General features: G+C 54.6%; 1 protein-coding gene across 4 annotated transcripts; it reads right to left on the minus strand.

Annotated features, from left to right (window-relative positions):
- Nucleotides 1-2878: 2878 nt before the first annotated feature.
- On the minus strand, nucleotides 2879-24948 carry ASIC1 (acid sensing ion channel subunit 1). Of its 4 annotated transcripts, XM_065932113.1 has the most exons (12): nucleotides 24587-24948; nucleotides 23786-23985; nucleotides 6773-6868; nucleotides 6466-6624; nucleotides 5731-5858; nucleotides 5284-5434; nucleotides 4708-4764; nucleotides 4107-4260; nucleotides 3607-3698; nucleotides 3335-3414; nucleotides 3140-3244; nucleotides 2879-2983 (listed from the first exon to the last, which is right to left on the minus strand). In XM_065932113.1, the coding sequence occupies exons 1-12, from the start codon at nucleotides 24946-24948 to the stop codon at nucleotides 2879-2881; spliced, it is 1689 nt and encodes a 562-aa protein (XP_065788185.1). The 4 variants fall into 4 exon arrangements, with proteins under 4 accessions (XP_065788185.1, XP_065788187.1, XP_065788186.1 ...); XM_065932115.1 differs by lacking the exon at nucleotides 6773-6868 and having other exon boundaries at nucleotides 6466-6616; nucleotides 23790-23985; XM_065932114.1 differs by lacking the exons at nucleotides 6773-6868; nucleotides 23786-23985; nucleotides 24587-24948 and adding an exon at nucleotides 9145-9801 and having other exon boundaries at nucleotides 6466-6616.
- Nucleotides 24949-25165: the final 217 nt, after the last annotated feature.

Consider the following 25165-nt stretch of genomic DNA (forward strand, 5'->3'; position numbering starts at 1 on the left):
CCCCCCGCGCGCCCTCCTGTCCGCCCGGCCGGCCCGCCGGCACGGGAGGCTCAGGGCAGCGAGACTGTGGGCTAGAGGGGGGCGACTAGCGGAAAAGGCGTGTGACCACTCCCTCCAGCCTTCACGGTCCGGGAGGGAAAACCATCGAGAAGAGCTCTGGGATAGAGAGGCCATGCGAAAGGGCGCCCCCAGGCCGACGGAGGGAGACAAGGACCTGGAAAGGGGGACCACTGCACCATCCCTACGCGAGGGTGATGGAGTAAATGCTTTATCTTGGCGCAGTGCGTTTAAATTTCCAAAGCCCTTGTTTTTCCTTTCCTTCTCTTCCGGCTCTAAGCCCAGCACACTGAAGAGAACGCACTGTTTATTCCACTTTACAAACAGGTGAGGTGAACTCAATAAATAACTTGGTGAAGTCAACCAAGTTAGCAGTAAAGTCGAAACCTAGAATCCAGATCTTCCGGTTCATAGTCCGGGGCTCATTCCCTAAAGCGCCTCAATAACTACAGGAACTTCAACCCAACTTTCCCCCTGACCTTTAACCTAAACTGCTACCAGATTTTAGGTTTATCACGAAGTGTGGCCCTTCCTCCTCGCCAAAGAATCCTTTCTGCTAGGGCTTCTTTTGGGGCTCTTTGTTGCCTTTGACCTCTTCCTCTTTCCCTGCCCAGTGGTTCAAACCATTCCTGGTTTGATGATGGTCAGCCTGTCCCATCCCAGGAGGACCAGAGTACCCCTGCTCCCGCCTCCTCACTCCTCCCCTGATTGTGTGGCCCCAAAGCCAAGCTCAGCTCTAGGCACTTAGTGGGAAGGCCTAAATACTAATCAGATAAGAGATGAACGACACTGAAGAGGAGATGGTTAAAACCCAGTTTATTAGACCAGAGACATGCGTCACCCATAGCCCTGCCTGCTATTCCCATCCACTGCACACCCTTTGGCCTTGCTCCTGCTTCCCTCTGGAGAGGTCTGATCTCTAAGGAACTCCTGGGAACCAAGAGTTGCCAAAGATCCTATGGCCTCTCCAGCTCCAGGCCAATGCACAGATGACCTGCCACAGGTCTTGTTCTGGGGTTGGAGGCCGAGAGGCAGCTGGGCAGAGAAGGCCTGGGAAGGGGCAGGGCTCTGGCCTGGGAGGAGTGCCTGGTGGAGGGGGCATGGCAGGTCCTCTACCTCGCTGGTTTCTCATTAAGGGAGGAAAGGAGGAACAGAATACCAGAGCTTTCAACGTCCCCTCTAGGCCTGTCTCTTTCGTCCCACTATCAAACGGTACCTCACCAGAAACTATAAGGGGTGGGCTTGGGTATTAGGTGAGCAAAGAGGCCTGGGCATCCAGAAGGAGGCAAAGGCCACTGACTGAAGACCTCAGCCTCTGCGGGTCCACACCCTGCTGCTTCCGCTGCACAGTCATCAGCTCACAGCTCCCTCAGTCTCTGCCACCCTTGGCTTAGTGCGCAGAGCAGATCTCCATCCCATGGGTGGGGGCTCTCACTGTAGCAACCCCTTCCCTGGGGAGGCCGCAGTCAGCCAGGCAAAGGACAGTAGGGTGGGTGGAGCAGGGGAGGGAATTTTAAGGCTGTAGGGAAGGCGAAGGAAACCCAGGCTGGGGGGACAGGGTGAGGCCAGAAAGAGGCAGAGCTTGTAATTCACAGCTTCCTTTATGTCGCCACCGAGACAGTGCGAAGGTTACAATGCGCGTGTCGTCTCCTTGTGCTTCTTAGAGGGATGTGTGTACACAGTACAGACACCAGGGGAGAGTCCAACTCTTTATACAGGCGAAGGCATTCAGAGACCAGGGAAGGGGTGGAAACACAGAAGGGGAACTTGTAGAAGGGGTGGAGAGGGTTGTTCTTAGAGACACAAGGGGATGAAGTAGAGACAGAGTCGGGGAAAGTATATACAGAGATATAGCAATATAGAGTCTGTATCGTATAGAAATAGAAAATGCAGATGAAGTTGTTGAGAGAAGCAAATGTTTCAGAAGAGGACTTGGGAGAATTCCATAAGAAAATTTATGGATGTGGCCCTCTGCAGGGGCCTGGGGGAGAGGGACCAGTGAGGTTAGGCACCAGTGCCCGGCTCCCTGAGCTGGAAGGCAACCAGCTGGATCTCTTATGGGATGGCAGAGGAGGGCTGCCTCTTGGGATTTCTCTCCAGCAGCTCTGGGGTGGGGGGTGAACTTGCAGGTATCAGGATATGGCCTACAGCACCAGGGCCACATCGTGTCCCAGCTCCACTTCTTCAGGGGATCCTCCACCCCCACCTTCCTAGACACTTCACAGGTCACTAGGTGGTGGGGGGAGAACAGACACGACTAGGGTTCCTGCCTGGAGACTTGGGGTTGGGGGGGGTCACTGGGTTCAGAGGGTCTCTTAAGGCTGGGGTAGCCCCCCCCTAGTAGCCCTCCCCTTCAAGGTACATTCTCTGGTTTGGGGCCAAACTCCAGACCCCGAGGATCCCCTCCGCCCCCCATTGGAAGGGGGCTTTGGTGACTGGTGGCAGCAAAATGTAGGTGGACACTCAGATGACAGATAGCCGGACAGACAGAATTCAGGCTGGGAGCTGTGGGAGGCAGCATGGAGCAGAGAGGGGCAGCCTGAGGTCACTTGCCCCAATCTCTCTTTTAGTTTCTGTTTTAGATTAGTTTTGTTAAAAAAAAAAAAGAAAGAAAGAAAAGGAAAGGGATGGAGGCGGGGAGAGGACTCTGTGGTTCGAGACTCCTTCCTCACCACATTCAAAAGGAAAGGACCGCCCAGGAGTGGGGGGATGCCTTGGGAGAGGGGAGTGAGTCCCCAGGGCAGATGTGGGGGGCAGCTGGGGGCCCCTTTGCTCTCCTAGCCCTCCCCATCTAGGCCTTTGGTACAGTGGCCTTCGGGGCTCAGCAGGTAAAGTCCTCAAAAGTGCCTCGGGCCGGATGGTGAGGTAGGATGTTGGCCGCATACGTCATCCCGGCAGGATGGCCCCGGAGGCTCTCGCACGGGTTCTGGGGAAGGGCACAGGACAGGGACCGGTTATGGGAAGGGCCACAGGTGCCCCCGGGGCGTGGGGGAGGCAAAGGAGAAGAGGTGGCAAGGGGGGTGGGCCTGGGGTGGTCGGGGAAGGGATGGGGCTGGAGGGCGCGCCTCTCTCGCTCCCTCACGTGTCTTTTGACGTCATCCAGGCTGAGGGCCACGCCCTTGTCGGCGCTGCTCCTTTTGGCCTCCTTCTGGCACTTCCCCCTTCTGCACAGCTTGTGTTTTATGACCTGGGATGAAAGTGGGGCGGCGGGTGGGTGGGCATCTGGAACCCCGCCCCCCCATGGCCCCACCCCAGCACCGCCACCCCCCCCACTCACCTCATAGGCATAGTCAAAGAGTTCCAGCACAGTGAGGATGCTGGCCCCGATGAACAGCCCCATTTGGCCTCCAATGTCACCTGCAGGGGGCCCAGAGGGAGGTCAGGGGAGTCAGGACACAGTGGGAGCTTCGGAGCTCACTGGGACAGGAGAAGGCCCCTGGGGCCGGGGAGGAGGCCTTGTGGGACAGAGGCGAGCAGCCTGCTTCTGGTGGTAGGGTGTCACACTATGCCCATGTCATAGGAAGGGGACAGGTGCTACCAGCAGCTCACCCAGGAGCCCTGCAATCTCATAGGCCTTCTTCTGCTCGATGGTCTCATAGTTGAGGACTTCAAAGAAAATGTCCAGCACCAGGATGTTCTCCCTGCAGAGGGGGTGGGAGAGGAGACCTCGGTTCAAGTTGCATTTCTGTCCCCTACTAGCTGGGTGACCCCAGCAAGCTATCCTCACCGAATCTCAGTCTCCGTATCTACAAAACTAGATGTGATGTGGCTACCTGCCTGCCTTTTAGAGGTGTTGTGAGGATTAAATATGATGGGGTAATTGAAAAGTCGCTCCACACACCGGCAATTGTGAGGCGATCCCAGTTACAGCCATGAGGATGAAGAGAGAGGAGGAATGAGAAAGGGGTGCCTCCTTAACGTGTTCTGACTTGATCATCCCTTCATGCGCACCTGAGACTCTTTGGTGGCCTTCCCTATGTTCTCAGTTTCCTCCTGTCTGCCAACCCCAACAGGGCCCGTCCCTTACCCTTCACAGCCAGAGCCCTTACCCTATGTACTGCTCAGACTTGTTGAACTTCTTGGCCAAGTATTTGGCTGATGCTTTGCTGGGGATCTTGACCATGGACAGCTCCTTGCCATAGCGGGTCAGGTTGCAGGGCATTTCACACACACAGTACTCCTGGTCCTTCTCCACCAGGAAGTCTGTGCCAGCCAGGTGAGAGGTGCCAGTTGAGTGGTGCCCTTCTGCTAGCACCTTCCCAACACCCACAGCCTGACTCTGCCCAAAGGAAGCCTGAGCCCCCTTCTCTTTTTCTGACTTGTCCTTCATTATAGCCCTATGCCCAGCGGCTCCCCATGGATATTTCTTAATCCCCATATCTCCTTCTCTCAGGGCCCTCCGGGGTCAATCAGCCGAGGTGCTGATGAGAGCAGGTGAGGGCCACCCGTCCCAGGTGACTCCTGTTCATTTTTCACAGAGCCTCTAGAGATGCTATGCCCAGCCTTGCCAGAGTCAGGCACAGGAGGGTGCACGCGAAGCCTGATCCAAGAGTTATTAGAAGCTTCTGAGAGCTTGCTCTGAAACCCCTATGCAGACAGCCGGCAGCACCTCCTTCCCTCCCCCGACTTCCTTGGGCCAGGGGCACTCACCCAGAGCAGGATCTGCACACTCCTTGTACTGCTCTGGAGTGCAGTATGGGGCGTCCCCTGGAGAGGAGAAGAGACAGCAGTACAGGATGGAGATGAAAGGGGTCTTGTGACTGGTGGTAGCAGAGGCCTAAATACTGGAAGCTGGGAGAGGGTGGGAGAGTAGGAATAGTCGGTGCCTAGTCTGTAGTGGCGGAGAAGGCAATGGCAACCCACTCCAGTACTCTTGCCTGGAAAATCCCATGGATGGAGGAGCCTGGCAGGCTGCTGACTATGGAGTCGCACAGAGTCGGACATGACTGAAGCGACTTAGCAGCAGCAGCAGCAGTCTGTACTGGAGGTGACCCACCCTATAGTCCATCTCTTCTGGACCCTTCTCACCAATCCCTATGGGTCCAGCCAGGAACTGAGGTCAGAGAGGCAAGAACCATATGGGATAGACTGGTGCTGGAACTGGGATGAGGAGAAGCCAGTTGGTCTTGCTTGCATGTTGGCAGGAGGTTGACGTGCACGGGGAGCTGGTGCAGGGCGCTGTGGTCTGGGGGGCCTGGGACTGTGTTTGGAAATCTGGGGCCTGACCTGGCATGTGCACCATGCGGCAGTTACAGTTCTCCACCAGGTAGCGTGTCTCACAGTCGATGCGGCAGGCCGTAATGCTGTAGGAGTCGAAGAAATCCAAGTCCATGGTAACAGCTTTGCAGGTGCCCCAGGGCGGGGGCAGGTAGATGAGCTGCTGGGAGAGCCGGGGAGCTGGGGGGTGTGGGGACTTCTCCCCGAGTCACCTTGATGGACTCCTCTGACACGATGCAGAACTCAGGAGTCCTGCCCCCTCTCCCTCTGCAGCCTCTGAGGGTCTCAGAGTTTATGGAGCATCCCATTCGTTAGACCATTCATGCTCCTGACTAGTCAGATGGCTACCCAGGCTCTAACTCACCTGTCCTTCCCATTATTGATTGCCCACCACTCCACCTCTATCTTGAGCCCCCAGGCCCCACCCTTGGGACTAGCTTCCTGTGGCCCTCTCACCCGCTGCTCTTGGCAGGCCACAAAGGTCTGGAATCCTGGGGCTACGCCAAAGCCCAGCTGGTCGATGAAGGGAGGTTCATCCTGACTGTGGATCTGCACTTTGATGCCTGCTTCGAAGGACGTCTCATCTATGGGAATGAGAGGGGTGTGTGTTGGGAGGGCTTCTTCTTCCTCCCTAACCTTCTGCAGAGCTGGGGGCCTCCTCCCTCTCTTGAGATGACCACAATGAGACTAGGGGAAGATAGTCAGTCCAGGGAGCCCTGGCCCTTCCCCAGTCTCCTTCTGGATTCACCAGCCCCATGCTGCCCTGGTAACCCCTGCATCCTACACACTTCTTCTTCTCTTACTTGGCTTCGGTTATGTATCTCATTGTTTCAGATTATTTCTCACTGTCTCAGAGGCTCTCCATTGCTCCCCCCTCCTTTTCTCCCTTCCCCCCCATATCTCTCTGTCCCAAGGCCCCTGAGACCAGACAGACGGCAGGCAGCCCAAGAAGAGACAGAGTTATTTATAGAGTGAGTGGCAGCCACGGGTGGAAAGCGATGGCTGGTTACCTTGGAGAGTAACTGAGCCAGGAAAGGGGAGCCAGGGAAATGTGAGTGTGGCCGTCAGGTAGAGTGGGAGCTGGAGATGCTGGGAGGAAGGGAAGAGAGCCCACACCCTGCCTCAGAGCCCCTGCCAGAGGCTGAGGCCTGGAGCCACAGGGAGGGGGCTCCCCCGAGAGAGGCGACATACCGGTTTCCCCCCACACAGGCAGGTACTCGTCCTGCTGAATGTCCAGCATGATCTCCAGCCCGTTGCCCGTCCCACCCTTCATGGTCTTCAGCCGCGGGCGCCCATCTCGGCCAGAGTTGAACGTGTAGCACTTTCCATACCGCGTGAAGACCTGGCGGGGGCAGAGTGGAGAGCCTGAGAGTCCTGCCAATACCCTCTGCCCACCAGGGACTGTCTCCGGACCCTCCAGCTGGTGGAGTCTCAGCCCTTCAGGAATGACCCCTCCTGAGCAGCCCATTCCCCATCTGTCCTCCTTCCCACTCCCTTCATCCTTCTCTGGCTGGCTGAGTGCCCTGGAAGGCCAATCCCCACAGGGTGCACTGCCTGTGAACCTTTGCCATCCAGACTGGCTTCAGGTTGGGTTCTACCGATGAGAGGTATCAGTGAGGGATCAGAGGATGGGAGGAGGGAGCTGCTGCATGACGCATGCTCAGTCCTGTCTGACTCTTTGCCACCCCATGGACTGTAGTCTACCAGGACAGGAGGGAAAGACCAGGCCATTTATCTGCGAGGGTTCCGAAGGTGGCTTAGACCCTTCCGGACTACAAATCCTGCTGGGGCGGGGGGTGGGGGGGTGGGGGCGGGCTCCCTGCCTAGCACTGTTGCCTCTGTGTGTTCCTTTAGCTTGACTCTGACAATTTCCCACTATTTCTGGTGCCTCGGGCCCCCTCATTGTTTTTCTTTATTCTCCTGCACCTCTGTAAACAGTCCCTTTGTTAGTCTTTTCAACTAAACCATCCAAGGGGTGACCCTTTTCCTGCAGGGCCCCTGCATATATAGCTCCATCTGACCCCATCCCTGCCACACCGCTGGTCACTCCTGGGACCTTCTCCCCAGGCCCAGGGCCTCCTGACACATATCTTCTCTTCTAGATTTCACCCCAGGCATTTGAAGCCCTGCTCTGCCTGAGACCATGCTAAGCGTGCTACTTTCCTCTGCCATTAGACCCTCATGTCCATCATTGTCCCATTATCACCAGAATTATCCAGGACCTGGCATATTCGCTAATGCTGCTGCAGAATAGTGAGGGCTGCAGAAGAGATCTCAGGCCTGGGGGCAGGACCCCCCCCCCCCCCCCAATTCCATGCCACAGAGCAGCCCCTACTGCAGCTCTGATTACACAGCCACAGAGAGAAAAGCGAACCAGTTCTTTGTGGCCCTTTCCCCACAGCCTCCCAGAATGCCCCCAAGTTCCCACACGTCAGGCGAGTGTGCTTTTACTCCTGTGAGATGGTGACAGGGTCCACAGAGCAAGTCACAAGGTGAGTGCAGACACAGCCCAGAGAAAGAGAGACATGGTGTCAGGCTGGACTGGGGTGGGGAGGGGGTGCGGGTTGCTAAGCAGTAGAGTCTTTGCCCCCTTCCTACAACAGCCTCCTCCTCTCCCCTCTGGAAAAAAAAAAACAAGAGCCCTCCCCCATTTTGTGGGTGAGGTCCAGAGATGAGGGAGGGAACTCATAATCCCCCAGCCCCACTACCAGGCTTTGTGGCATTGAGCCACAGAGTCCAGGCTGGACACGCACCCCTACCTACCCTCCATCTGGGGATGTGAGGAACTCCTGGTGGCTGAGATGGGCTGGGAGCTGCAGCCCTAGCGCTGGCTTCGAGGGCTGTGCTGAGGACCAGTGGACTCTGCTGCCACCTGGTGGTTATGCATGAGAAGTGCCTCCTCTACCCTTAGATCCCACCCAGAAACCAGGTTGACCCCTTTCTTGGCTCCCGTTCCTCTAACTCCCTGCCTGTCTGAGGTCCAGAGCCCGAAACCTCAGGTCTTTGTCTGTCTATTCAGTCCACGATGCACCAAGACGATGGCACCCACTGGCCCCCGCACTAGGGAAGAGGTGGGGGGCTGAGAGATGGGTGTATGGGGAGGAGAGGCCTGGCATCTGGCACTTGTAGGGGACAGGAGGGCATCTATCAGACCAGATGAAACTGGAAGCTAAGCTGGGGAAGAGGATGTGGTGTCACTTGGCCCCTCACCAGGGAAGGCCCTAGACACTCCTAGGCTTCCCCTGGGAATCGGGTCCCTGGCCACTTTGAACTGGAAGGGGAAAGGGGGAGGATTTGGAGGAGACCTGTTATTCTCCCTCAGACACACGTGCACGCACACACGCGTACACATACAGGCATGCGCACACACACACATGCACATGTGGTAGGAGGAGCACAAGAAGACCACGTGAGGATGCTGCTGAAGGGGGTGCTGGGGTGGAGGGGGTACCCCTCTGCACCTCCAGAGACCAGCTGGCACTGGTCCCAGCTCCAGTCCGGGGGTGGCAGTCAAAATCGTTAAGGCCAAACATAGGCACCGGCCACGAGATCGAAGGCTGACCTCAGTGAGAGTCAGGTCCTGTGATCTCGGCTGGACCACAGGGAGGTTTGGGAAAGGGCTGGACATGCTGGAGGCTTTGGGGCAGCAACTAGTTTCCAGCTGTGTGTTCAGGATTCTAACAGGGAGGGCAGTCCTGGCACAGCCCTGGAAATAGAGCCCAGCTGCAGACCCTGGGGCTCCCGGGTGAGGGCTCTCCGAGGCATCTCACAGAAGCTGGGTGGCCCAGGAGGAGGGGCAGGACGGTCACCAGCATGGTCGCCACGCTCACAGTCAGCGCGCACCCGGCAGACACCGTGGGCTCCACTCACCACCGAGAAGTTGTGAGGGCCACAGGGGCCCCCGCAGTAGGAGCAGTAGAGCAGCATGTCTTCCAGCCGGTGACAGGAGCGATTGTAGAAGCGGTGCAGGTTAAAGGGCTCCCCCGAGAAGGCCTCGGGCCCTGGGGGTGCGAGCGGCACCCCCGGGTCGTCGCTTTCGTCCAGCCCCAGCATGGGGGCCAGGTACAGCAGGTCGGGGTAGCTGAGCTGGGACAGCCTCACGGCATTGGTGTTGCAGAGGGTGACCGCCGGGAAGGCCAGCTCCGTGGTGGCCACTTCGTCTAGCAGAGTCACATGTGGGTAGCTGAGGTAATAGGCAACTCGATCCCCTACCTGGCACAGGAAGGCGCCCAGTGCCAGGACAAAGGCCACTGCCCACAGGGCCTGCCGCGGCCCGGGACCCCCCTCCACGAAGATGTGGTTGGCGCCGTGGAGGGTACAGCGGTTGGCGAAGGCCACCAGGTCCATCGGTGAGTCCCCCGCTCTGGCCTCCTTCCTCTCTGCCTCCTTTTCCTTCTCTTCTTCCTCCTCTTCTGAGTCTGTGCTGTCCCGCTGTTGGCGCTGACGGGGACCCCATACATCTCCCAAGGGCCCAGGGGCCTCCTCTCCAGAGGAGAACGACACGGAGCAGAAGATCTGGATGGGCATCTTCTCCGGGGGCTTCCTGGCCCCGGGAGGTTGGTGAGAGAGCGGGGACAGGGCTGTGGCCCTAGGCAGGGTCCTCCGGTCCTCTGACCTGGGCTCTGCCGCCCGGCTGGCCGTCCCCCCTCTCGCCAGGACCTCCGTGGCAGCGTGGCTGAGATGGGGCGGGGCGTGGAGAGAAGGACCAGCCTGCCCTGCCAGGGAGGGCGGGTGTCTGAGCCCATGAATAATTGATGGCGTGGGAAAGGGAGGCTGATGGAGGGGAGCGGGGCTGGAGCCCCTTTCCTGTCGCCAGCTCCAGCAGGACTGACAGGGTCAAGGACAGAGTGGAAACCCTGGAGAAGCCCTGGGGCTCCTGGTACCCACCTCTCCAGGTGAGATGAGACCTAGCAGAGTCCTCGCTCTGCTCTCCCTGCGTGACTTCAGCCAGTAACAGTCTCTGCCCCTCCTCCCAGACACACACATCCCCTCAGGCTCCCTCTCACCCTCCAGACACCCCTCAGCCTTCTCACCCTCAGCCTCACCTGATCTGGCCTTTCCTCTGAGTTATGTGAGCCCGCATAACCAGTCGGTACCTCTGATTAAGCTCTAATTCTTCTCTAACTCCCCCTGATTTGTAATCTCCCCAATTACTCATTTATCCCCACTTCTCCCCATACACTCGCACACCCCAGGTCCCCTCTACCTTTCCCCCTGACTCTCAGCTAGCTGCCTTCTCATCACTGAGCTGACCACAGTTTACCATCGGTTACTCCTTGAACCCCTAATCGCCCCCTCCGCCTCCGGTCCCTTCTAGCCATCCTTGACACCCTGGATCCTCCCCTCCCTCCCCTGGCCCCTGCTCTGCTTCAGTCAGCATCCCCCGCACACACACATTGAGCTGCACTCCCTGCTGTGGCTTGGGGGGCAGCCCAGGTTCCATTAGCAGAGGTCTCTCACTGACCACAGACTCATTTATGGCTATTTCCCGGCACTGGGGGGAGGGACCCTGTCTCTTGAAGCTGAAAAGCTTCCTGGCAGATCACCACTCCCCCTCCCAGCTTGCCCACCCCCAACAGTTGCAGGACTTCCCTTCTGTGACACTGACACAGGGTCTTGGGTCAGGTAGAGAGTGCTGGGAACCAACCTGGGGTACCCCCAAATCCTCAGCCTCGCAGGTACCCCCAGCCCCTGCATTGCTGATGCTCCTCTTGCTCTCAGCTCATCAGGCCCCACTCCCAGGCCCCTGGCCCCTCAATGTGCTCTGATTACTCAGGGCCACTGGTTGAGGAACTTGAGCCACCAGCCAAGTCTCCAGGGCCTAGAAGGTAACCTGAGGGGAGGAGAGGGGGAGGGAGGGGAAACGAATCAACCCTTCCTCCGCAGGGCCAGAGGAGGGACAGTGGGGTCAGGCAAGTCTACTTGGGCCTTTCTAGTCCGTAACCATCCCACAGCCCCAGGCCCCTTCCCCTCCTTTTCCTCCTTGCCCCTCCCTGCTCCCACACATCTGTCCTCCTCCAGCTGTATGTAGAGACCCTAGAGTGTCAAGGATGGGAGGCAGGGTGCCAGCTTCCAGCAGAACTGACCGATGTGGGACCTGTGGCCTCAGCTTTGCTGCCAGGGACACAGAGGCCCCAGAAGAAGAGCAGCCTTGGAGATCTGGTCCCTCTCCTTAAGCCACTGCCCTCAGACTGGCCACCTCCCCTTTCCCCTAAACAAATGCCTCCCAGCTGGTCTCCCTCACTCCCCGCCTCCCTGCAGTTTCTCCCCACCTTTAGTCCACGCTATGTAATTCTGACCATTCTTCTGCTTCAAGACCTTCTCTCACTCCCCAGGGCCTCTTGGTAAAATTCAACCCCCCACCCCTGAACCCCTACCCCACACCCCGAAACCTACAAGGTCTTGGCAATTTATCCTCCAGCCTCACCTCCCCACCCTACCCAGTTCAGCAACCAGCGTCCAGCCACCATGTCCTCTTTCATTCCACAGACACACCAGGCTCATCCACAGTATCATGCCTTCCCTGGACTCTCTGGAAACTTTCTACTCATTTTTCAAGACCCTACTCACATGCTACCTCCTCCGAGAAGCCTCCCCTGATTCCAGGGCATAGTGAGTACCCACTCAGAACAGTACTGAAGGGATGTTCAAGTCCCTTCGGGCATGCACAGTCATCAGTAGCTCCTTAAGGAAAGGGGCCGTAAGAATGAAAGAGCAGGACCCAGGGGCCACGTGGAGAAACAGGACGGAAAAGACCAGGAACACCCAGGCCAAGCAGAGCTAAGTCACTGTAGAGATGAGGCGAGACCTCCCGCATTTAGCTGTTGTCCTCAGGCTTCTCCCGTATGAATTTATGGGTTCTTTTTCTGTTTCCTGTCCCATGTGCGTTTTCTTCCTGCTTACCAGACCTCAGCTCTTGGAGTCCTTTGTGCATGCCCAGAATGTTGTTTTGTCAGAGGTGAGTTCCAGACGGGGTGGGGGTGGGCCAGCCTAAATTGAGGCTTGGGCGGGGGAAGCTGCAGGTGCCCTTGCGCCCCAGGCCCACTAGAGGGCATCGTTCCCCTCCTGCAGCCTCCCTGGAAGAGGAGGTAGATTGGACTTCCAGAGGGAAGAAACTGAGGCAGGGAAGTTCCCTGCGCTGGGCCTCCCCAGAGAGCAGGGCAAGCACACACGGAGCAGCTTCTGATAGCAGCACATCTGCTGTGGCTGGACACTTCTTCCCCCACTCGGACACAAAGACCCACACCTGCACCTGCACTCAGCCCTCTTGTGGACAAGGAACACACACACACACACACACACACACACACACACACACGCACACCCCAACTGCTCTTCTTCCCTCCTCCATCCTCTAACATTCTCTCCTCCTCATCTTGTTCCAGTAGGTAGATAATCCACATTTGTCACAGTAACAGGGAGATGAGGAAAGGATTAAGCCGAACACACAGACTCCCCCGCCAGCATACGCAGGGGACCCCAGGAGAAGTGCCCAAGCAGCACACACTCTGGGAACAACACTCAATTCTGCACCCTCCGTCCAAAGATGCAACTCCTCCCCACATGACTGCCTTCCCAGGACCTCTCTCAAGCCAAGCGTGGCCACCCAGGGCTCTCTGACTTTCTCTACATCTCTTTCTGAACTCCACCTGCCCCTCACATCTATGGAAATATTTCCTGCTTTTCAGTTGATGCCTCAGGGGATTCATATATAAAAGGCAGCAAAATAAGCAAGTTTGAGTAATTTCTCCCCATTTGATAAATGGGGAAACTGAGGCACAATGACCCATTCAAGTCTCATGGAGAGCAAGCAGTGGGCTTGACACTATAAGTAGGTCATTCCTCACTAAATCCCTTCCTTCTCCATTTTTGCATTTACTCATCAACTCTTTCCTGAGTGTTCATGTGCTGAGCACTATGGGGAAAAGATAAAGGGCTGGGCCCTTATGGAGCTTATCATCTAGTGGGGGAGACAGGTTTTTTTTTTAATTGCAAAAATAAATACTTAATTGCAAACTATGATAGATGCTATGAAAAAAATAATATGGTTCCATGGAAGTGAATGACAGGGGAATCTGACCCAGACTAGAAATTGATGAAGGTTTCTCTGTGAAAGTGACGTTTGGACTGAAATCAAAAGATTAAGGAGGACGACTTCCCTAGTGGTCCAGTGGTTAAGAATCCACCTTGTAATGCAGGAGACAGGGGCTTGATCCCTGGTTGGGGAACTAATCTCACATGCCACAGAGCAACTATGCCTACGCGCCTCAACTACTGAGTCTGCATGCCACAACTAGAGAATCCATGCGCCACATGAAAGGTCCCAAATGCCGCAACTAAGACCCAACACAGCCAGGTAAATACTTACAGAATAAGGAGGAGTAATTAGGTAAAGGTCTGCTATGTATGTGTTGGTGGGGGTGGGGGTGAAATTCCAGAGCACAGAGTCACTGCAAAGTACCGAGAGGAGAGAGCTGAGAGGAGGAGGATGTAGCCAGAGAGCAGACAGGACCAGACTCCTCAGGGCCTTGAAGGCAGGGTAAGGATTCTGGTCCCATTTCCCCATGGAAGGATTTCAAGCAATCAGAGCAGTGTTTTAAAGAGACCACTCTGGAAGAGCCTGAGGGGTTCTACAAGTTCTGTTAGGAAATCATTGGAGCAGTCTAGGTGAGACATGGAGCCATGGGGTGGCCTCGAACACGGGGATGCAGTGTTCAGGAGGCATCTCTAGGAGACCTGGTTAGGGAGGAGAGGGAGATGGAGTGCCCGGGATGGTTTCTAGTTTGCATAAGTGGGTGAATAGCTCACTAGATCAGCAACACAAGTACAGGACAAGTTTGGGAGCTAAGATGATGAATTTGGCTTTGCATATGCTGGGTTCTTGGAGCCTTGGGGAGATCCAAGTGGAGATGTTAAGTGAAAAATTGGCCACTGGAGCTGATGCTAAGAGGAGAGAACTGGGCTGAGACATACATTTGGCAGTTGTCAGTGTGTACATGGTAATTGAAGTCACGAGTAAAGATGAGACCGCTCAGGAATAGAATATAAAGTTTTTTAGAAAAGACAGAAAAATGGCCTGATTTGGTCGTATCCATTCAAGCTAAACAGAATCTTAACTTCTGATTTAACCACAGCTCCTAGTCACTGTGCATGCATGCTCAGTCACTTCAGTCATGTCTTTGCAACCCTATGGGCTGTGTAGCCTGCCAGGCTTCTCAGTCCATGGGATTCTCCAGGCAAGAAGACCGGAGTGGGTTGCCATGTCCCTTTCCAGGGAAACTTCTCAACCCAGGGATCGAACCTGAGTCTCCTGTACTGCAAGCAGATTCTTTACTGACTGAGCCTCCAGGGAAGCCCTCCTAGTCACATACCCAAGAAAAATGCGTGCATATGGCAACCTAAAGACATGAACAGCATGTTGACAGTAAATTTATGTATAATAGCCAAAAACTAGTAACAACCCACATGTCTAGCAAGAGTAGAATAGATAAATTTTATGCTATTTACATAATGAGGTACTACACAGCATTGAAAAAGAATTATATATTAATTCAGAGACTGAATCTTCCAGACATAGTCATGAGCAAAAGAAGAACAACACAAACATGTATGTATTACATTAAGGTTACATGGTCTAGGAAGTCCAAGAACTGGGGAAACCATCACAGTATTGTAAAGTAATTGTCCTCTAACTAAAAAAAAAAAGAACTAGTGAACCTTACCTCTACTGACAGGAGCCAGGACAGTGGTTAACTCTTGTGGGGTAGGATTGACTAGGAAAGGGTCTGAAGGAACTTTCTGGGACTCTAGACATGTTTTACAATTTTATATCAATATAAGTAGACACTGATGTAATATATAAAATATTACATAAATACGCCAGTGTAAAAATATACGAATGAAAAATTCATCAAGCTGTACCATTAAATCATGATTTAGAAGAAGAGGAAAGCTTCGGATTGAGACTTGGGTAGTGCCAACATTTAATGGCCAAGTGGAAGAGAGTGAACTGGCAAAGACGCAGGGGTACTGAGGCAAAGCAGGGGAATCAAGAGAATTATCAGTTATCAGGCAATAGAGTCATGTGAAAGAGAGGTTGTGGGCGACTCCCCTGGTGGTTCATTGTTAGGAATCTGCCTTCCAATGCAGGGGAGGAGGGTTTGAGCCCTGGTCGGGGAAATACTGGGCTTCCCTGATAGCTCAAGTTGGTAAAGAATCTAACTGTAATACAGGAGACCCTGGTTCAATTCCTGGGTTGGGAAGATCCCCTGGCGAAGGGAAATGCTACCCACTCCAGTATTCTGGCCTGGAGAATTCCATGGACTGTACTCACAAAGAGTCGGCCCCAACTGAGTGACTTTCATTTTCACTTTTGGGGAAATACTAAGCCTGCATGCTGCAACTAGAGAGAAACCCCCATGCACTGCAACTAGAGGAAGCCAGCAGACCTCCATGAAGAGCCTATATGCCGCAATGAAGACCCAAGACAGCCAAAAATAGTAACAGTAAGTAAATAAAGCAAACCTGCTTTAAAAAAAAAATAAAGGTGGTGGTAAACCATTTTGAATGATCCTTGAGACATCAAGGATAAAAAAATGGTTGTGCAGTTTGGACACATGGAGGTCACTAGTGGCCTCAGCGAGAACCATTTTGGTGGAGTGCTGAAGACAGGGGAAAGAAGTAGTCTGAGTGGATCAGAGAGTGAGATCGAGATGAGAAAATGGAGAAAATGGAGTGGGATCTATTCATCAATTTTAAGGATATTATCTGTGAAAGAAAGCAGAGAGAGACTGTGGGAGCTGGCGGGTGGGGAGTAGAGTTGAGAGATTTTTTGTTTCGTTTTGTTTTTATTTTATTTTAACCTAAGGCCTGGTACATAGTAAGTGCTCAATAAATATTAGCTGTCCTTATAGCTATACATTTAAGACGGAAGAACCTCAAGTATGTTTCACTATCAATGGGGAGGTTCCACTGGAGAGGGAGATACTGACTATAAAGGAGGGAGAGGCAGGATCTTTAAGGTAAAATTCCCACAAAAGTCGAAGGAGATCAGATGGTAAGAATAGGTTGAGATTTCAGCTTAGATAAGATGGATGTTCCCCTCCGGGGGCAGGAACCCAGAGAAGCAGAGAGATCTTGTCTGAGGCTTCTATCTTCCCTGCGAGGCGAGGTCATCTACTGAGGGTGAGAGCAGGACTAGGAAGGGTGGCGCTTTGAGAAGCATGGAGAAATTTACAGTAATCACGGGGAGAGCAAGTTGATCAGGAAAACACAGTGGGGTTGCAGGGCAGCACTGCAGGCCCATATAAGGATGTTGATCATGAACACAATGTGATTCTGAGCCTGCCTGTCATGTGACTTCCTCTGGTAGAGAGTGGCTGAGGAAGCCAATAGTGGGTCCATCTAAGGTTGTGCTGTGTATGCTATGCTAAGTTACTTCAATCATGTCGGACTCTGCAATTCCATGGACTGTAGCCCGTCAGGTTCCTCTGTCCATGGGATTCTCCAGGCAAGAATACTGGAGTGGGTCGCCATGCCCTCTTCCAAGGGATCTTCCTGACCCAGGGATCAAACCCATGTGTCCTGCATTGGCAGGCAAATTCTTTACTACTAGAGCCCTGGGAAGCCCCCTCTAAGGTTGGGACTTGGCCAAATGGTGCAACGAAGAAGCAGGAGCCACAAGACAGTGCAGTCACCCTTAGGCTGAGGATCTTCCCTTTTACATCCTTTTCTTTCCCCTTCCTGTCTCACCCCCACTGTCTCTTTACAGATGGGGAGCTGGGCACCCTCTTCCACTACACACATCTCCACTCATGTGGTCACCCACGAAGAATCAGGCATAGAAGATCTGAAGTCAAGCTTGCGCTCTGGCATTTACTGGCTCTGTGGCCTCAAGCAGGTCATGTAACATTTCTGGACCTCAGTTTCCTTATCTTTCAAATGAAGATATTAACATCTTCCTGCCTCCCAGAATTATAAGGATCACAGGATTTAAAAGGAAATTGTAAACTGCAAAGTGCGAATGAAAGAGAGGATTAATTTTGCTGGTATGTGCTCTGCATGGGGCCGAGGTTCACGGGCACACACGCTCTCTCCCGCGGCCACATGAAGTGAGCTGCGTGTGTCCCCATGCACATCCATCCCTGTCCATATCACACCCTAATCCACATCCACACACTCGCACTCTCAGACATACATAGAGAGGTGCACATGGGTTCTCGTACACCTAGGGCACATGTGCGGTGTGTGGTGAGGAAGCCTGAGCTGGCTGCTGTCCAGGGTCAAGGCCACTGCAGCATTTTCTCTCCCCAGGGATGTTCCCAACCAGGCACAAAAGAGCCGACATACCAGAGACACTCGATACGGCCGTACAGCCCAGGCTTCGAGCTGTCGGCCACATGGAGGGGACAGATGAGAGGAGCGGGAAAGGGTTATCTTTCCAAGAAATCACAGGAGCTCAGAAAAGACACAGCTTGCCCTCCCTCTCCTTCAGGAGAGGCGTTGGAGAGCCTGGGGTGAGTGTCTCTGTCCTTAGAGTTTCTTAAGGGAACCTGCCCTCAAGGTGACTGAAACTACACTGCAGTTTCATGTTCATTTCAAAATTTTCCACAAAGATGTCTGATGCATATATCCAGGAAACGTACTGCACACTCATTCCACCCGTGGGCCAGCAGGGGTTAGCCAGCGAGTCCCAGAAGTTGAAGGAGAAGCTGCCCCCTGGCAAATTTAAAAGTCCAGTCAGAGCCCCCTTGGCTCACAGGAAACTGAGAAACGAAGCCAGATGAAACTATGCCCGAAAGAGATCCCAGGAGCACCAGTGCTCAGCTGCACCCTCCACCCATACCAAGCACCCTTCTTCGAGCCGTCTTCTTCCCTGCTTTGCCTCCCAGAGCCCCTCGCCAGAGTTCTGACCCTAAGCTTCTCAGCCGGAGGGCACAGACCCTGGAGCCACTTCAGACGGACAGTGAGGGACAGCTCCTGCCTCCGGAGCCTGACCAAAGACAAGGACCCTTGAGGGAGAGAACTAGACTGGTCATCAGCGGGAGGAGGCTAGGGTGGGGAGACATCATACTTTCCGTAGACCTGAGTTTAGGAATAGCTGAGCTGGGCTGGGGAGATCGGAAGGACCCCACCCAGGTGATGAGGGGCCTCTCATGCTTGGCACGTGATTCTCTGCTCTGAAACCCTTAGACTTCCCTTGGCACCTCCCTGCCCTCCGTGCCTCCTGGGGTCACAGCACGCGGCTCTAAGCTCCCTGAGGGCAGGGACACCGGCTGCCTGCTCACCTCTGCCCCCTGGTGCCCAGCACGGGGCTTGGCACCTCTAAGGGGCTCAGAGGGTTACAGGAAGGAATTCAGCAAAGCTTGACTCTCCCAACTCCAGCCCTTGTGCCTAACATCCAGTCTCCCTCACCATCCCCAGGAATTCAGATTGCCTTCCACGAAGTTGAGGAATGCTCCGAGCCACCTCAAGAGTTTGCCAGCAGAGACATGCACACCTCTCAGCAGACCTCCCCTTTGCTTCCTGGAAGCACACCAGGTGCCAAGGCGGCCCTGCCTTGGAGGTAGCTCTTCGCTGGCTGGGGCAGAAGAAAGCCCAAGTGGCTCCTCCACACCCCTCCCTGTCCAGCTCTGCCCCCAGAGGCACTTACTTACATCAACTCCCTATTACTTTAGCCAACAGCCAGAGATCAATTAACTTAGAGTAACCTCTTAGCTGACAGCAGTCTGGGAGAGGGGCGGAGTCAGAAACAGCAAGGGATGAGGGAGGAGGAGAGGGAGGAGGTGAGAGAGGAAACTGAGTCACTCAAGGGTTTTGTGTGTGTGTGTGTGTGTGTGTGTGTGTGTGTGATGAGAGAGACCCCAATGCAGGGTCCCCTGGATTTTTGCAGTAGGCTCTATTCAGTCGCCTCCCCTCCAACCTCAGACACTTCTGAGAGGGGGAGGGAGAGATGGGAAGGGTAAGGCTGAAGGAGGCACCCAAGAACGTCCAAGGGAGGGGTGCCCCTTCCCCAAAGCTAACCCCCGCCGGCCAGCTCCTCTTGTCCCTCCGCAATCCCTGCACGCTCCCCCATCCGCCCCCGCTTCCCCCAACAGACAAAGACCACCAGGCTTCTGGACACCGTAGCCCAATGACCCTCCTTTCTCTCCCTGAGAGTAGCAGTCTGAGCAGCCCCCCACCAGCAGCCCCTCCACTCCCTGCCCAGCTGGAGGGAACCGACCCAGGGAGTGAGGTCAGGCCCTCCCCAGGGCCCCAAGGTCTGAGCTGCTGTGGGGTCGTGTGGAGTGAGGGGTGTCAGTGAACTGGCAGAGCCAGCCCTGGAGATAAGGAAGCTCTCATTGCTAGTCCTGGCTCTCCCTGGGACCGACCATGCCTGGCTTTGCTCGCTTTAAGATGACCTCTGCCACCACGCTCTGGGCCCCAGGATCGCCCCTGTCATATCAGCATCTCACCTCGCCTAGGTGCTCCAGAAGCTTCCTGTCCAGGTCCAGAGCCTTGGGGGGATTTATTTGTCCACCTCCTCACTCTACCTCTCCTCTGAGAGGCTTCTGCCGCCACTCCAGGGTCCCCCAGGGATTCTTGTCCCCCATCCCTTGTCCCCAATTCCACCCCCTCCTGACAGAAGGCTATCCCCCCTGCACACCCACCCCAGGATTTCCATTCTCTGCCCTCCCCTTCCATCTCTTGCAGGGTTCAGAGATGAATTCCCACTTCTCTCTCCCCCAGGCGAAGGCTCTGGGTCTCAGCTGGAGAAGGGGGGTGGCATAGGGCACACTAGGCCACCATCTGCCAGCCCCCTCCCCTTGGAACTGTTCAGCATTCCAGCCACATCGGCGCTCCCACTGCCAGGGACAGATAAGATGCAGCTGGAGGCCGGCACCAGCTGCGACTGTGCTCGCTCCCCCCCGGCCCCCACGCAGACCCCAGCAGACAGCTGCGCCCCCGGCCCCCTCCATGGAACCCCTGCCCTGCCTTGACCTGGCTGGCCTCAAGGTGGGGTGGGTGAGCGGAGTCTCAGACCCTGTTGCCCTGGCAACCAACACCCCATCAAGAAGGAGAAGAGGAGGCCAGGGAAGAGGGGGCTTGTGGGTCGGTCTTTGGTAGCTCAGGAGAAAGCTATTGAGGTCAACCCAACCGGGCTGCTCTGGGGAGCTCTTCCCCATGGGCCTCTGCCTTTTCAGTCCCCAAAGGTTTCCAAACCAGCCTCTCCGAGATTTAGCCCAGGTTCCCCTCACTCTCCTGAGCTGACTCTGCCACCACTGGGGGATAGACCTGGCCAAGCCACTTCTTCCATCACCAGGTCATCCCCTGAGGTTGAGCAGGATTCAGAAGCAGATCTGGGGAAAATGCTTGTGACGGCAGACCCCACCGGGGGAGCTGGTGGAGCAGAGGATGCCCTTCCTATGCCCCCTGCACCGTCCTCCAGAATCAAGGGTCCTGTTGTTGGATGAAGGTTGCCCTTGGAACCTGCAAAAGAGTTCAAATGTGTCCACACATGCTCTATTTTGCAAACACGTTAAGCTGGCCTTGGATGCCTGGTTAAGAACCTCTATTCTCAAGGCAGCAAAAGATGCCAGGATGGTCTCCCTAAGTTCTGATCTGACAGACAGATGTCTTCTGTCAGTGCTTCACCTGTCCAGGGGCTGGATACATGCCTCTTGGCCTAGCAGAGACCAGCAAGGATGGAGAGGCAGATGTTAATTAAGAAGGAAGAAGGTGGTGTATCAGGTTTGAGCGTTTGTGCCCCTTAGGGCCAGAGAGCTGGAGGAGAATGCCAGCACCCTTCTCCACTAGATGTCAAACGTGGACTCACAACCAGATTCCCACGTGTAGAGACTTCCCTTTGGGCAGAGTAGAAAGAAACTGCAGTGAGGTCAACCTGAGAGGGTAGAAGGAAGGTCTGAGAAGTTTGGATACAGCTGGATTCAGGGTCAGGTCTTTCACATGGGCTTAGAAACAGCAAAAACCTAATCTTCCCTCACATCCCAGGACCAGGAAGTGCCAGTGTTGGGGCTGTGGGATTCTAGCCAGGTATCTCTCCCCAGGAAGAGGAAGAACTTTCATTGCTCCATAACTCTGTGGACCAATCATATCTCCATCTGACTGTGTAGGGCTGTCCCCTCAGACAACATGGACCAATCACATTTCAGTATCTCAATTTCCATGAAAAAAATATATCTTAGCATCACCACTTGGAATCTTCCTGGACATAAAGGACAAATGAAGCCTCAACTGTATACTTTCTATGACCTAACTGTAATCCTACTTTTTCCTTAGCACCTTCCCAGGTCGAGCCAACGAATCCCTGTCCTTATCCAAACACTACAAACCATTCGCTCTAATGGGTTTTCTCTTTCTTTCTTTTTTTTTTTTTTTTTAATTTTTTTTGGCTGTGTGGCATGTGGTATCTTAGTTCCTCAACCAGGGACCGAACCTGCACCCCCAACCAGTGGAAGTGTGGAGTCCTAACCACTGGACCACTAGAGAAGTTCCCTCTTTTTTTTTTATTAATTTATTTTAATTGGAGGCTAATTACTTTACAATATTGTAGTGGTTTTTTGCCATACATCAACATGAATCAGCCACGGGTGCACATGTGTTCCCCATCCAGAACCCCCTCCCACGTCCCTCCCCATCCCATCCCCCAGGGTCATCCCTCTGTCTTTCTTGATGGTCCCTTTTGCTTGTGTTGGATATGCTGCAGAGGAGGAGGGTTCTGGCTTTCATTTCCACCTTCATCTACAGTTCCACTACCCTTGGAAATATAGTTGGCAAGTCTGGGAGCCCTTTGGTCTTGGGCTCTGGGGAATCGAGCACTCACCTGCTTTGAGGAAGAAAAAGTGGGAAGGAACTGGTTCTTGCATCACACTAAGCTCCCTATGAGCTTGGCTCAGCAAGGACTGTGGTCATGTAAACTTTGTCCAGCAGGATTGACAAAGGCCCATGAAACTGGTCTCAGGGCAAGGCTTACAAGAGGGAAGTCTTGTATAACTTCAGAGAAAAAAACAAGCATGACCATGGTTCTAACCTTTCTACACAAATGCAGCTCATGCTCCTCTAACGCTAAGAAGGAAGCAAGCAAGTATGGGAGAAAATGGGCAGGGAGAAAAGGGGAGGATCTGAGAGTGGAGAACTAGCGGCAGGTATTGAGAGAAAACTGGAGAAGGGACTGGCAACCCACCCAGAATTCTTTCGGGGGAAATCCCATGGACAGAGGAGCCTGGCGGGGCTACAGTCCGTGGGGTTGCAAAGAGTCGGACACGACTGAGTGGCTAACACACATACACATAGAGAGAAAAAGAGTCCTAAGGAGACTGGGCTTTCAAGAGTAATGGCCAGAATTGGAAGTGAATATGGTGATTCCAGGGTCAGCAATGTTAATGCAAAGAGCACACTGCATCAGGACTGAATGAGACACGGGTTCTAATCCTGAGTCTCACTAACCAGCTCCGTGAGCTGGGTGACTCATTCCACCTCTCTGTCTCAGCTTATGCACTCGTTCAATAGAGATAAATATGGCTATTCATCCAGGGGATTGAAGGAGAGCCTAGAGAGTGTTCGGAAGAGTTCCAGGCTTCATCCTCACGTTTGGTACTCTTATTCACACAAGGCTCCAGTTCCTCTGGTCACTTTCCACACTCTGTCTGATTTTAACCCTCCAGCAACCTGTATGACTTATTCACAATCACCTGGCACATGAGATGCCAGTCAGTTCCCCTACCCCTCTCCATATGGGTGCTGGCTTTGAGGCAGCCCCATCTGTGGCGGTGGGTGGGGGGTATGAGTATTTGTGGGGCATCTCTACTTCAAGAAGCAAAAGGAATCTCCAGTTCAGCCATGCTGTGAGCCCCAAATCATCTCTCCTTCCTCAGACCCTGACTATGGGCTGGCAAGGGGGGAACCCAACCAGACAGTGTGTGTGTGTGTGTGTGTGTGTGTGTGTAGTGGCCAGGGGCAGGGGTGGCACAGAGAGAATTATCTGTCCAATTTTTTAAAAGAAAGTTTCCCTTACTTCCCATGTTTCATGCTGCAGCTCAGACTTTAACTCAAACCACCTGAGGATTTTGTTAAACTGCAGATTCTGACTCAGTAGGTCTGAGAAATGGGGTGGCAAAGTCCTACCTTTTGTTCAAGCTCACAGGTAGTGGTCCTTGGACCTCATTTTGAGTAACAAGGCTGCAGCTTACCCACTGCCACCCCCAACTCTGACACCTGTGACCCAGAAGGTAAACTTGATGGGGTGGGGGGCTCTGCTAGGCTGCATGTGTGTGTGTGTGTGCGCATACACACACACACATCTATGCACTGCAGGCTCTCTCTCCTGCCATCACAGACATAAGGCTGAGGCTCTCACTAACAGCAAATGCCCCCCCGAACTAAACAAAGTCCCCCTTCTGCCAGAAGTGAGCCCTAGGAACATACAACACCCACCCCAGAGGCCCTCTGGCTCCTAGTCTCCTCCTCCTCAGGGGTCTGGCTGACTCACGCCCCCGCCAGCCAGGGGACTCACTCACCACCTTGAAGTCCTCGGCGCTGCAGACCTCCCCCCGGAAGTGGCAGGAAAGCAGCATGTCTCGGATGTCGTGCCCTGCGCGGTCGTAGAACTCGCGCATGTTGAAGGGCTTGGGCTTGAAGCTGCGAAAGTTGGCCTTGTCCTGCAGTATCTCCAGCTGCTTCTCATCTGCCATCTGCGTGTCTGGTATCTCATACCTGGAGCCCAGGGTGAGCAGTGCATGGATTGGCAGGATCTTCAGTTCCTGCCTCCATTCTGCCTCCAGTGTCCCATGGCCAACTCTGGGGGGAGGGCAGCATCCAGCCCTGGGCAGAGGCCCAAAAGAAGAGCTGGGCGTGTCTAGAGGATCTGCCCCCTGGGGTCTGAGAAGACAGAGGATCTGCACTGGCTGCCCAGGGGTCGGGCATCTGAGCACAGGGGTAAAGGTGGGTGGGCAGAGACCTCAAGGCAGGAACTATGGCTTTCATAGCATGGTTTCTACACTTTAAAGACAGTATGCCCAGATTTCTCAAGAGAGGAGAAAATTGAGACGTAGTAGCAAAAGGATGGGCAGAGGTCATTCCAGAGAGTATGACCATGTCACATAGCTCAGGCTGGATAAGGGCAGAGCTGTTTTGAACCACACTGGGATCAGAGATTGGGTGCCCTTAACTGGATGCTTGGCAGTACCCCAATTCCTTTTCTGTGAGTGGCAGGTTTGGGACGCTGGAGGGCAGGGCTGTCTACGCTGTATGGTGGGCTAGAGAGGAAGCACCCTGATAGGGTGTCTGGGAGTGGGGATGGGTGGGAGCCCCCCACCTGTTGTTGAGCAGGGCCAGCAGCTCCCCGGCATGGTACAGGTCATTCTTGGAGACTTGGCTAAAGCGGAACTCGTTGAGGTTGCACAGCGTGACGGCAGGGAAGGTGAGCTGGGAGGCAGCCACCTCGTCGAGTTTGGTGACGTGGTGGTAGTGGAAGTAGTACTGCACACGCTCGGTGCACACACACAGCAGTACAGCCAGGGAACCCAGGAAGCAGAGGGCCCAGAGCGCCCGCTTCAGAGACAGCCGCTCGTAGGAGAAGATGTGGGCCAGGCCGTGCAGGGTGGAGCTGCTGGCGAAGGCCTGGATGCTCACCGGCTGGAGGCCACCCACCTCCTCCTCCTCAGCCTTCAGTTCCATCCTGGCCGAGGGGATCTGGGGGCAGAAGGGAGGGGAGTCAGTCACTGCCCTGGGTTGAGAGTACACATGGCGTCCCTCCAACTGGGTCCATCCGGAGTCCCCACCTCCAGAGGTCACTGCCTCTGGGGGCAGAAGACTTCTCTGGTGGGCAAGCCCAAAGGTGGCTGCCCCGTGGACACCCTACCAGAAGAAGGTTCCTGCCAATGCAGGGACGTGG

The sequence above is a fragment of the Muntiacus reevesi genome, chromosome 4, assembly GCF_963930625.1.
Source record: "Muntiacus reevesi chromosome 4, mMunRee1.1, whole genome shotgun sequence".
NCBI classification, from domain to species: domain Eukaryota; kingdom Metazoa; phylum Chordata; class Mammalia; order Artiodactyla; family Cervidae; genus Muntiacus; species Muntiacus reevesi.

Coding starts and splice junctions, on each gene's coding strand:
- ASIC1 (XM_065932113.1), bottom strand. CDS start 24,948: ATGGAACTGAAGGCTGAGGAGGAGGAGGTGGGTGGCCTCCAGCCGGTG. Junction 23,986..24,586: donor CTGGCCCTGCTCAACAACAG/GTGGGGGGCTCC, acceptor CCTGGGCTCCAG/GTATGAGATACCAGACACGC. Junction 3,699..4,106: donor AAGTCTGAGCAGTACATAGG/GTAAGGGCTCTG, acceptor CCCCCTCTGCAG/GGAGAACATCCTGGTGCTGG.